The 12,783-nt window shown below is 30.5% G+C and overlaps 1 protein-coding gene and 1 long non-coding RNA gene across 4 annotated transcripts in view; one reads left to right on the top strand and one right to left on the bottom strand.

Annotated features, from left to right (window-relative positions):
* Positions 1–3,763: 3,763 nt before the first annotated feature.
* Positions 3,764–5,970, bottom strand: LOC145609674 (uncharacterized). 2 transcript variants are annotated; one of them, XR_014106052.1, is made up of 3 exons: positions 5,786–5,970; positions 4,300–4,555; positions 3,764–4,207 (listed from the first exon to the last, which is right to left on the bottom strand). It is a non-coding gene; the product is annotated as an uncharacterized LOC145609674 (long non-coding RNA). The 2 variants fall into 2 exon arrangements; XR_014106051.1 differs by having other exon boundaries at positions 3,764–4,555.
* A 3,824-nt stretch (positions 5,971–9,794) lies between these two features.
* LOC145607720 (putative protein phosphatase 2C 40) overlaps positions 9,795–12,783 on the top strand; it is a 6,129-nt gene continuing 3,140 nt past the window's right edge. Inside the window, exons 1-3 of one of the 2 annotated variants that reach the window (XM_081663313.1) lie at positions 9,795–9,987; positions 10,840–10,916; positions 11,481–12,685. In XM_081663313.1, coding sequence (XP_081519439.1) covers positions 10,871–10,916; positions 11,481–12,685 — 1,251 coding nt within the window. In that variant the 5' untranslated portion in view covers positions 9,795–9,987; positions 10,840–10,870. The remainder of the gene's footprint in view (positions 9,988–10,839; positions 10,917–11,480; positions 12,686–12,783) is intronic. The other variant, XM_081663314.1, reaches the window with a different exon arrangement.

Below are 12,783 nucleotides of genomic sequence, written 5' to 3'. Positions count from 1 at the left end.
TCTGGGCAGGGCAGAGCAGAGCAGAGCAGAGCAGAGCAGATTTCAGCAGAGCAGAGCAGAGCAGAGCAGAGCAGAGCAGATTTCAGCAAAGCAGAGCAGATTGAAGCAGAGCAAAGCAGAGCCGAGCAGAGCAGATTTCATTATTATTATTATTATTATTATTATTATTATTATTATTATTATTATTATTATTATTATTATTATTATTATTATTATTATTATTATTATTATTACTAATATTGTTATTATTACTATTATTATTATTATTATTATTATTATTATTATTATTATTATTATTATTATTATTATTATTACTACAACTACTACTACTACTACTACTACTACTACTAATACTATAATAATAATTGTAATGCTTTATTATTGTTATTAAATATTAAATATTATTATTATTAATAATATTAATATTAATAAATATTAATTACATTATTATTATTAATTATATTATTATTAAATATTAATTATATTATTATTAATATTATTATTATTAAATATTAATTATATCATTATTAAATATTAATTATGTTATTATTAAATATTAATTATTATTATTATTAAATATTAATTATATTATTAAATATTAATTATATTATTATTAAATATTAATTATATACTTCGTATTATTATTAATAAATATTAATTATTATTAATAAATATTATTTATTTATTTATTATTATTAAATATTAATTATTATTATCATTAAGTATTAATTATTTATTATTATTTTTATTAAATATACATTATTATTATAATAATTCAATATTAAGTATTAATTTTAAGCAAAGCAGAGCAGAGCAGATTGAAGCAGAGCAGAGCAAATTTCAGCAGAGCAAAGCAGAGCAGATTTCAGCAGAGCAAAGCAGAGCAGAGCAGAGCAGAGCAGCTCTAAAGAACGGGGCCTTAGGGTCGTTAGATCTACCTTGGATGGGCGCTAGATGAGCGGCTCAGATTAATTCAAACTTATTCCATTCACTTCCCAACCATCTATCCTTTCTCTCTCCTCGCATTTTCTCTCTCCTCCATAGCAACGATGCTTCTGAATTCTCCATTGTAGCGGCTTTCGAGATTTCTTTACTCTAATGAAGCAGCTTCTGAGGTAAGATGATTGTTATTCTCTTTTTTGTATATGTTTTTTTTTTTTTGAATCACGAATTTCAATTCATCGTTGATTTTTTTGTTGCTGTCAATTTAGGGTTCATTATTGTGAAATTCGATCTTTTATTTATAATTTTTGAGGTTATGAATGGTTATATCGATTGATTTTGTCGATTTTGGTACTTGTATTTCACTAATTTGTTCTTAAATTTTGATGCTCGCTAACTGTTTGACAAAATTCCCCAATGAATTCTATTATTCTATCAATTTCAAATGTAGATAGAAATTAAGTAGAAGTAAATCGATTATATTTTAAAGTAAATCAAAAGACTAAAATAATCATATTGTGATTTTTGTTCAATCATATTTCTAGATGTAGCGTATGAATTTGATCAAAGTAGACTATTGATTTGTTCGATATTGATTATTGATTTTTTTTTTTAATGTTTCAGTTGAAGTATTGCTTTAATTTAACCAAATTAGACTATTAAACGAGCATATATTGAATTTCTAAAATCCACTAATATTTCAAGATCATATATCACTTAGCGAATAATGATATTTTCAACCTTTGTAATTCTTCACTATGAATGATTGTTTTTGGCTTTTCAGTTTCAATAGCTAATCTAGACTAATTTTGGAGCTTGAATTTATGCTAATTGGTCCTAAGGATGATTACATATGTGCATAATTTGGAGATTACATGTACATGATTCAAGGTTTTTTTAAAAAAATTAACTGATTTTGTAGCTTTCTAATTAATATGGACAGAGTATTGTTTTATGGAGTTTTTGATTTTTGGTAAAGTATATGATTTTACATGTAAAGTAAATAGTGTTTTATTTAAAATAACTGAGATGTATTTGGTTGATGGTGAAGATTAATTAGGAAGATCCTTTTAGTTTTTTGGAGATGTAATGCCACAATGATTTTACATGACATGCATTTATGCTGGGAGATCAATGATGTTTTAAGAGTGGAACATACATCTTAGCTCATCCCTAAATTTGTTAAGGATAAATACTCAGGGAATCATATTCAACAAGCATATCAAATATAATGTCATCATGTTTGGCCTAATCAGTGCTATGAAGACCTTTCTCAAACTTATTGTAAACTTTGTTTTGCTGCTAGTCATACTAGGATCCTAACTTGTGTCCCTTAGGTTTCTACTTCCTTTTCTTGGATGGGTTATAATTAGATGTGATAACTATAGTTTTAATAAAGAACCCTTCAACCCCAAGTTAGATGACAAAAAATTGCAACAAGCCATGGCAGAGAAGCAGCTGCAGCAGCAGCCTTGGTAGGCAGGGCACCAGCAGGCTGGGCAACAACCTTGTTAAAAAAAAAATAAGCTTGAGGAATGAGTGTATAAAAGTAAATAAAAATTACTCTAAGGTAAATAAATAAATTCAAAAAAAAATTTTAGAAAAAACCAATTCTGTAAATCAATACAAAGTGAATAAAAAGGACATTAAATTAAACCTATTAGCTCAAATGGTAGAGCACTATGCAGATGCATAGAGGTGTAGGTTCGATTCCTACATAGGTTCTATAAAAGTAAACATGAGAATACTTTAAAGTTATTCAAAATATATTAAAAAATAAATAAGAAAGAAAGTAAATATCAAAATAGTAGAATTTTATGTACTAGCTACATGTACTAGTAAATAAGCACTAAGCTCTATTTCAACTTCTAACAATCTCACCTTTCTCTAATATCAAAATAAATGATGCATAAAAAAAGGTATGCTACTTAGAAATATTGTCTAAATAACATTTAAAGGTAAATAAAAAAATCCATAATGTAAATCAAACTATCTTAAAACTAAATAGAGAAATTAAAAAGTAATTCAAAAATCATCTCTAAAGTAATTTAAAATAGCTCGAAAAGAAGTCAAAAGTAAATAATTATATCTCAAAATTAAATCATAATAGCTTAAAAGTAAATAAAAAGCGCTAAAAAGTAAATTAAAATAACATCAAAGTAAATAAATAATATTGACTCAAAAGTAAATGATTTTAACTTAAAAGTAAATAGTCTATACTCAAAAGTAAATTATATCTACTCAAAAGCAAATTAGTAAAACTTATAAAAGAAAGGGTCAAATTAGAGCATGGGACAACAGCTATTCAATCTAGGGCAAACATTACTGAGAAAAAAAAAAACCAGGGCATTAGTTTACCATCATGTTTATATCTTTAACTCTTAGATAAGTGAGCATGAGTTTCTAGTAATAAAAGTAGATACAAAATAAGTTAAAGTAAATAAAATATTAATTAAAGTAAATAGAAATGAAATTCACCTTCTCTACTTCTAAATAATAGGAAATTGCTAAGAAAGAATGCTTATTGACAGTCTTTAATTGCTATGAATGCTTAAATATGTAGTATAAGATTATAAAACCTTCTGTCATACCTTTAATCCTTGGATAAGTGAGCCTGAGTTTCTAAGTACTAAAAGTAGATACAAATTAAGTTGAAGTAAATAAAATATTTTTTAAAGTAAATACAAATGAACCTATGTGGGATTCAAACCCACATCAGTGTGCAATTGCACAATGCTCTCCCGATTGAGCTAGTAGGCTAGTGTATGTTTCAAAAAAAAAAAAAAAAAAAAAAAACCCTCAAAAGTAAATGAAACAAATATCAAAAGTAAATCAAAACATCTATATAGTATACGAAGTACAATTTCTTGTTTTCCAGCATCAGAATCAGAGTCGATCAAACACAATACATAAACTACTGCTCTTCCTTACAGCAAAATAAATCATGTAGTGAATGATAATGTTAGCCACCATCTCCAATTGATTCCTAACGCAACCATTTAGTTATGTGTTTGTTCATATTGCATATTCGACACCACACATTACTTCTAAATTCACTACTATTTTAAAATATCAATTATAACCAGATGCAGGTATCAAACTATAGCATCCAAGAAACCCAGGAAGACCAAGAAACCAATTGAAGAAGCAATGATGCAAATCCCATACCATATTTACCTCCAGTACCAACCAAAACTGGTATAGTAGAGCGTTTTGAGACAGGATATGTACAAGTGTTCATAGGTCCAAATGCTTACCGCTCTTCCTGTTACGAATATATACGGAAAAATGCACATGATAAGTGCAAAACAGAATACAATATATAGGGATAAAGATAACAACAGAAGGGTAACTGACTAGTTTAGGTTCTAATTGTCGCGTGACACAAATTTGAATGTCGAGATTTAAGGCATCACAGAAAATGGGGTACATGGACTCCATATTTATCATTGACAGAAGTGGCAGCTCATCTGAGTTTTTGATAGCCCAAACAATAAAGATGTTTTAGGCATGCAAGCTTTTCCTTCTTTTAGACGGTGCATGACATCACTTTAGGAAAGCAAGAAAAGGAGATATACCAATGCCACCAGCCACTAAGACCAAGTATTTGTACCTGAGAAGATAAAGAATTGGTAAGACTGTTGTTATGCAAGTATGTAAGAAAGTGCAAGCAAAAAGTCAAAAAAATCAGGTTTAGCAAAACTATATAACTATCCACGGACTATTGTAACTTAATGCTATAGCCTATTAGTTGTTTTTAGTGACTAACTAATTAGACATTCTACAAAATAGCCCTTAATAGCTTTATTCATGAAAAAAAAAACTTTAGATAGAAAGTAGGAAGATAGAAGTAGGAAGTTATTGCCCATTCTAGAACATGCCCATCATCATCAACTGCAACTTGCAGACACAAGCTGCAACAATCTCCCTCTGTCATCCCTTAGGACTATACCAAGGCCAGCCCATTACCACACCACACCACAGCATCAACATTAACTCTGATTACCCCAGACACGCCCAATTGCTTATAGTGTCTAGTCACATTTGCAGCCTTATAAGTAGAAGAAAAGATAGCCTTAGAGTACTATTTATAATCTTCAACCAACTGAACAAAACCCAGCACTCCCACCTCTCTACTCTGCCAAGGGTAACCAAACACCACTGAATTTCGATAAGACCATGCTGCCCATGCCATTGCAGCAAACTTTGTAGAAGTGTTATAGGTATATAATAAAGCAAGAAGTCTAGAAAATGTAGTCAGCTACTACAGTATTTCTCATACTTGTGTGATAAGCACAACATTTTGGCCAAGTTTAGGCTTAGTACTGCAATTGTAAAATGACAAACACACTATTGGCACACCACCTATCTTCCCTCATACACACGCAACAATCACCAATGACACACAGCAGCACATACACTCTTGCTCACTGAATGCATATAGCCAGACCAATCACACTATGTTCAAGGCTATAAAAATTTTTGCAGTACCCAAAACACTTCCACCCAACAACAGCTCCCCACACGAGCAAAATAAAACCGATTCATCCTCACCTCATTACAACCTTGCACACCCCCAACCCTTAAAACCCAACTAGGCTAATCACACCTCAGCTAGTAACATAGCATAATATTCATTCCATTAAGTAAGACATTTCATCGAACACTTAGTGTGCAATTAATTAAATCAATCAGAGACTAATTAGAAGAAACTAACTGAATTATAGAAAAATCAATTATAATAGAAAACGATAACAGAATCGAAAAAAACAGAGCAAAAACCCTAAGTACATATGAATCTATAAAAAAACATAAACAAAATAAAAAAAAATCTAATAATTACCTCTCAAGATTGTTCGAATCATAGAAAAAAGACCAAAATCGCAGAAGAACAACGAAGAATTTACGAAATCAAAGAAGAAAATCGATGAAATCGTAGAACAAAAATGGAAGAACAATGAAATCGCCTTCAGTGCCCAGATGTAGAGAGAGAAAGTAAGAATGTAGAGAGAGAAAGTAAGAAGTAGAGAGAATGTTAGAACGGAGGTCATTCAACAAGCATAATTACTAAAATACCCTTAATGAAGCGCGCGTAATATAGGCTGTCAGATGAAGCGCGATGGACGGCTCAGATGAGTTCCTAGTTCCGATTATTCAACTTGGTTTTCGCATGATCTTGATTATATACTTCCTCCGTTTCTATTTAGTTGACGCGTTTGATTTAGGCACATATATTAAGGAGATGAGAAAGAGTGATAGAGAATGAAAAAGCAAGTGGAGTAGCTTGTAAATGCAAGGTAAAAAATTTACCCAAAAAGAAAACGTGTCAACTAAAAAGAAACTTCTTAAAAAGGAATACGTGTCAACTAAAAAGAAACGGAGGTAGTATATATTAGGGGATCCTACGCGCGCAATGCGCGCGGTATAGGTAGCGTTTCAAGTTGAGTTATTGCATTTAGTCTTAATACCTTATGCATGTTTGCATATATTTTATTATAACTATTTGTACATATGCAATTAATATGTTGAATGTCATGTATCTTAGCAATGCTCAAAACTTTAGCAAATTACTCTAGAATTAGTGAAGGAGTTGTATAAAGCATTGAAATCTAGACATGGAAATGTTTGCTATATTTAAATTACTGATTGAAATGGTTCAATTAGTTGGACATGCATCACATGTCTATATTTTTCTTGTATTCATATAAGATACCAATACACCTCACTTTAAGTTTTAATCGATTAAAGTTATGATCATAATAATTACAGTAAATGTCATTAAACAATGATTGCCTTGTAAATAATTTATTTTACAGAGTAAATTAATGTTATAAGTCATTAATTTATTTTGTTGAAGTTACAAAAATAATGAAGTTATTTTCTTGAATCGGTAAAAAATGCAGTGGACAAAATGGACCAAGTAACCTCAAAAACTAAGGGTCTGTTCTCATACGATTATTTTCAGTTCAGTACAGTTTAGCTCTAATAAGATCAGTTCAGTTCAATTCAGTTCAGCTCCTAATTTTCTTCTCTCATAAAATATTCATTTTAGTTTAGTTTAGTTCAGCTCTAATAAGTTCAGTTCACATATCTTAAGGCTTTCGGAATCAACGAACATAGTGTGTCTTAAGTCGGTAGCAAGATCAGAAGGCTCCAAGAGCCTTGGATAAAGATTGAAATCTTGAACTAATCAAAACTCTCATTCAATTCAGTTCAGCTCAATTCAGTCAATGAGAACAGACCCTAAGTTAAGTGGAGAAATAAGGTCCAAGGATTAATAACAATAGATGTTGAGTGATTGACTGTGTGAAATTGCCAATCAAGTTCATTCCCAATTCAATTTTCTACCAAGCTAATCTTCAGTTCAAATGAGTAAAAACTTGGGCAATTATTGCTTGGACCTTAAGAGTCACCAAACTAACTAAACTATCTTAATGGCATTAATACCGCAATCTCTTGAATAACTTTCTGGTTATTGTATTTGACCAACCTTTGTCTTAGCTTCTAGTATTTTTTTTTGTTAGAACTACTCATGTGATCTTTCGAATTTCACTTTCATGAACTTTTTTAAATGAACCAATACCCTTGTAAACTTATATCAAAATCACGGACATCGGTTTTCTCTTACTGTCCGAAATATAACCGATTCACCAACCCACACTTGAGCCTGATTTCTCATATATCAATTTCAGTTTCAACATAGTTGCTTTTGCACTATATTGGACAAATGCTTGCTTCCATAGTTCCTTGTGCTTCATATAGGAAAGAATGTAAAATCAAAACCTCTCATAATCATACTTATGAAGGTTAGGTTTTTAAAAAAAAAAAAAAATACTTATGAAGGTTAGAATAATTAAAGCAATCCAAAATTGATTATACTGACAAGTGAGCAATTAAATTAACGATAAAACCCATGTTGTGAAATTGATCAATAATAACAAATTACAATAAAATAAATACATTGATTATTCATAAACTACTCATACAACATTAATGGGCGTATAAAGGTAATTAAACATTTTCAGGGTTAAAAATGTCCTAACACTATTTTTCCCACTTTTTATAAGGTAGGGATATATATATATCACCGTATGTTCGGTGGTATTATTTAATTATCCAATAATATCCTTAGGGCATTCACAATAGAACAAACCTTTCTACACAAACCTTTCATCCAATGATATCTTTAGGGCATTCACTTGACACGTCATCATTACACAAACCTTTTCCCTAACAAACCTTTCATCAACTATAGATTAACCTATCTACAGGTTTATGTAGGGGACCCCCTATCAATACAACTCATTAAATTTGTCCCTACAACTTTTTTTCCTTACAAAAAAAAGAAAAAAAAAAAGCTTCAATTTTTACCAACTAAGCAAATACAAACCAGTTTGTCTACACAAACCTCTCCACAACAAACCTCAACCCAACAACAAGAGGTTTGTGAACAAACCTCTAAATTATTCCCACAAACCTCTCTACAAACCTCTTTTTTTTTTTGACTGAAAAAAAAAAAATTATTCCCACAAACCTCTTATGGCTATTGCCCTAATATGTACTTCCCCCGTTTTCCCTAAAAAGGAAATATCACAATACTTGCAACACACTATAAAAGGAAAGTTACTTTAGGAAAAAACTATACTATTTTCCTTACTAGGTTAGTTCCCGTGCCATGCACGGTATTTTTCAATAATTATTATTAATTTATCATTATAATTAACTTTTTATAAATAAAAAAAATTAAATAAAGACATTATTGTCAAATTTTGATAAAAAAAATACGGAATTCATAAGATTATGTATTATAATCAAAGATACGATAACGGTAAAATAATTAATATGGAGTAACACTTAAAATGAAAAATAAATTCCATTAGTTTGTGTAAGAAAAAATATGTTAATTAATAGGAAGATTAATACAGCAAAATAATTTAACAAATAAAATAGATCTTCATTAGTTTTTTAATGTCTATTTAATATTATATTCTAACTTTTGTATTAAGGATGTGATGTTACACAAATTATTTTAATAAGAGAATGGAAAAAAGTGAGATTTATAATGAAATAGTGATATGTGTCATTTTGTAAATTAACTAATTAAGCACCCCAATATGTATAAATTGATAGATTATAGATAATTGACTAATTATAACTATTGTAAATGTAGATTATCGAGAGATAATAGAAATACGGAGTATGTGTTGTTAATTTTCTATAAGCATTGATTTGTTATATACCTTCTTGTAGTAAAATGATGGATGTTAATCCATAATTATAGATGTTTTATCAAGAAAAAAAATGAATAGTTGAATATATTGTAAATTATTATGTTAAAAATAATTTTTTAATAGCTGTAAATATTTGTATTAAAATATGTCAAATATTTTTTGTTTTAAGTAAATAAATTGTATAAGATTAGGGGATTATTTTAATTACTATAAATATTTGTGTGAAATATATGTCAGATATTTTAAAATTTAAATAATTATATCGTATAAGATTAGAAATTATTTTTGTATAATATTTATTTCCTTAATAGAAATTCATCAAAAAAAACTAAGGACACACCAGGAAATGACATGTGTCATTGCTGGTGTGTGTTTTAGTATATAGTTATTGATTTAAATCACATGACCCACTAAATTACACTCCTAACAACCACTCATCCCATTTTAAAGTATATTATATCATGTAAACCCCACATGTTTTAAATACCGTGAAAATTGTGTGTTGCATTTAAAAGAAAACGGAGAAAGTATATGTTTGTATATACGTGTAATTATATGAATGCCCCTTGTTATACATTTATAAATCATAACATTCCTCCCCTTAAAATCCCTCAAATGATATTAATGTTGATCTCCCAAGATTCTGCACTTCTCGCTTCTGACCTTTTGCTTATCTTTTTGTGTCACTCTCTTCCGTTGTGTTCCACTCATTTATCTTCTCTTTTTGACTCACAATTGAAATTCGATAATTAAATATCTGGTTTTGCAATCTGGGTTTTCCTTTTTACGCTCTTCAGAATCAATCATATATCAGGTAGAAACTTCCGAATTTTGTATGACTTCATTATTATTTTGTTTAATTAATTGTATTTGATATCTGAGTTTTTGTTAATTTCTAATTTCGATGTTAATCTGATCCCTGTATACAAATTAAGGATATTCATGATGGGTTTTATTGCATATTGATTGATAAATTTTCTTCGTAAGCAAAATTGATCAACTTTTAGATGGTATGACACAATTGTCAAATTAAAATTGTTAAAGGAAGAGTTCATGATATATTTGAAGGATTCGTTGACCCATTGAAGTAATTAGGTGTGATTTCATTATTTTTTTGTTTAATTTACAGTATTTGATCGTGGATTCCAGTTAATTTCTAATGTTCGATGTTAATCTGATCACTGGTTACAAATTAAAGATATTGATGTTGGGTTTAATGCATATTGATTAAGTTTTTCGTAAGCAAAATTGATCAACTTTTAGATAGTATGACACATTTTTGTCAAATTGAATTGTAAAAGGAAGAGTTCATGACATATTTGAAGGATTCGTTGACCCATTGAAGTAATTATGTTGATCTGATTACATATGAAGTAATTAGTTTTGGGAAGTAGGCATTAGGTCAAAAGTTTTATTAGATGAAAGGGAATGAGATACCTGCTGATTAAGATGAGATAGGTATCGAAGCTAAAACAAGCCTTTGTTTTTTAAGCTTGCACATTGAAGTTATGAGATGTCTCTCAAATATATTGATATTATTTTGAGGTTTGTGTTATACTAGCTCCGTTTCACAATAGATGTAACGTTTCTAGTTCCACTAAAACCGATGAAGTAGGTAAATGGTACCCGGAGTAGTATATTTACTTATTTCTTGCACTCGATGCAGTAAAGAAGGATGACTTGTGTAGTTCAATAAGATGGTTTTTCAAGGAAGTGATCATAAGCTATGTATCACTCGGCAAGGTGCAAATATTTGCAATTTGATATGTAAATGTTACTTTTGTTTAAAGTGAAATTACTTGATTACTGTTACTGATGTGATTTCTATCTAAAATTTCTCCTTTTATTTGTTTTATTACGGGGTTTATTATGTTATAATGCATATTATTGATTTAGATTATCTTATTTATGCTTATAAGTGATAATTCCTCCCTCTTGTTTTATTGTACCTTTCGGATTGGTTATATTGTCAACAATTTATTTAGAAATAAAAGTATATTGTGACTTGTGAGCCATGTGAGGCACACTTTGGGAAATCAAGTTGGCTTGTAAATAGGGATTAGGGGTTAGTGAACTGATAAATGAAGCATTATAGACAGTGTGTAGCATTGTTCACAAGTTTTTCTCATTTACAGTTTGCTTGCTTCACATATTGATATCATTATATTTTTTGTTGATGTTGTGTAGCTACACAGCTTAAATTGCTGATTTTCTGTCACATGAATGCATGATGACATTAAGTGTTATTTCAACTTGGATAATATTTTCAAAGAAAAGTTACTGTGTATCATTGTTGTTTGTCCACAGGTGCAATGTTTGGTGAACCTGTTAGTTCTGCTGATGGTGAAATTAAAGTGAGTTTTGGTTATCAGTGTGCTCGAAAGAAGGCCATCTGTGAAGATTCTGATGGACATGAAATCGTCCCTAAGGCTCGGCTTAGAAGAACTAGCAGATCTTTCTCCTGTCTTTCTGGTGCTGCATTAAGTGCTAACACTACATTAGCAAACACAAACATCTGCAATGGCATAATAGGTTCAGAGATACTGCCGAGTTGGGACTCACCTAATTCATTCCGCAGGATTCCATCTTCTCCGTCACTTTCTTCAAAAGTTGATATATTGTCATCTTCGCTCCAGAGTACTTTGTCAAATTTGAGTGTTAGTCCATCTTCTCTAGGAGAATCGCCTGAAAGTGACTCATATCTTAAGTTCATGAGTGCTCCGTCCCCAAAAGAAGGCTTTCTCAATGCTGTGGAAGTGCAAGTTGCTGGTGGAGCTGCAGGTGAAGATAGAGTTATTGCTGTTTGCTCTGAAGAAGATGGATGGCTCTTTTGTGGGGTTTATGATGGGTTCAATGGGAGAGATGCAGCTGATTTCCTAGCTGGGACATTATATGATACTTTTCTTATGAACTTCAACTTATTTAATTGGGATAATAAAGATGATATAGCTGAAGTATCTAATTGTTTTGCTTCAGATGATTCGTTCCAGAATGTGCTAGATGATGACAATATTTCTAGATTTGGGCAAAAGATAATAAGAATAGGTGGTAGAAAGGATGTCAACTTTGATGCTTCAAGTTACAGTTGTAATACAGAGATAGACACATCATCAGATTCATTTAGAAAAGGGGTGCTAGAGTGTCTCCAACGCGCTCTTAGTCAAGCTGAGATTGACTTCCTGTCCATGGTTGAGCAAGATATGGAAGACCGCCCTGATCTCGTTTCTGTTGGATCTTGTGTTTTAGTTGCACTGCTTGTTGGGAAAGATTTGTATACAATGAATTTAGGTGATAGTAGAGTTGTTGTTGCAACACAGAGCAGTGGTTGTGATGTTGGAGAGACTATAAATTTAAAAGCAATCCAACTAACAGATATTCATACTACTGACAATGAAGTTGAGAGATCTAAACTTGTATCAAATCATCGTGATGATCCTTCAACAATTACTGCAGGGAAAGTGAAAGGAAAGCTGAAGGTCACTCGTGCATTTGGTGTTGGGTACTTGAAGAAGGTTAGTAATGACTTAGTTTAGGGCTTATTATTTATTAAACTACTGACGTAGTAGCTGACTTACTGTTCAATGTGCCATGCTGCTAATCCTAATTTAGT

Source organism: Chenopodium album, chromosome 23 (genome assembly GCF_948465745.1).
Source record: "Chenopodium album chromosome 23, dcCheAlbu1.1, whole genome shotgun sequence".
Classification (NCBI taxonomy): domain Eukaryota; kingdom Viridiplantae; phylum Streptophyta; class Magnoliopsida; order Caryophyllales; family Amaranthaceae; genus Chenopodium; species Chenopodium album.
The sequence above is the reverse complement of the archived record's forward strand: the minus strand, read 5'-3'. Positions and strand labels throughout refer to the sequence as shown.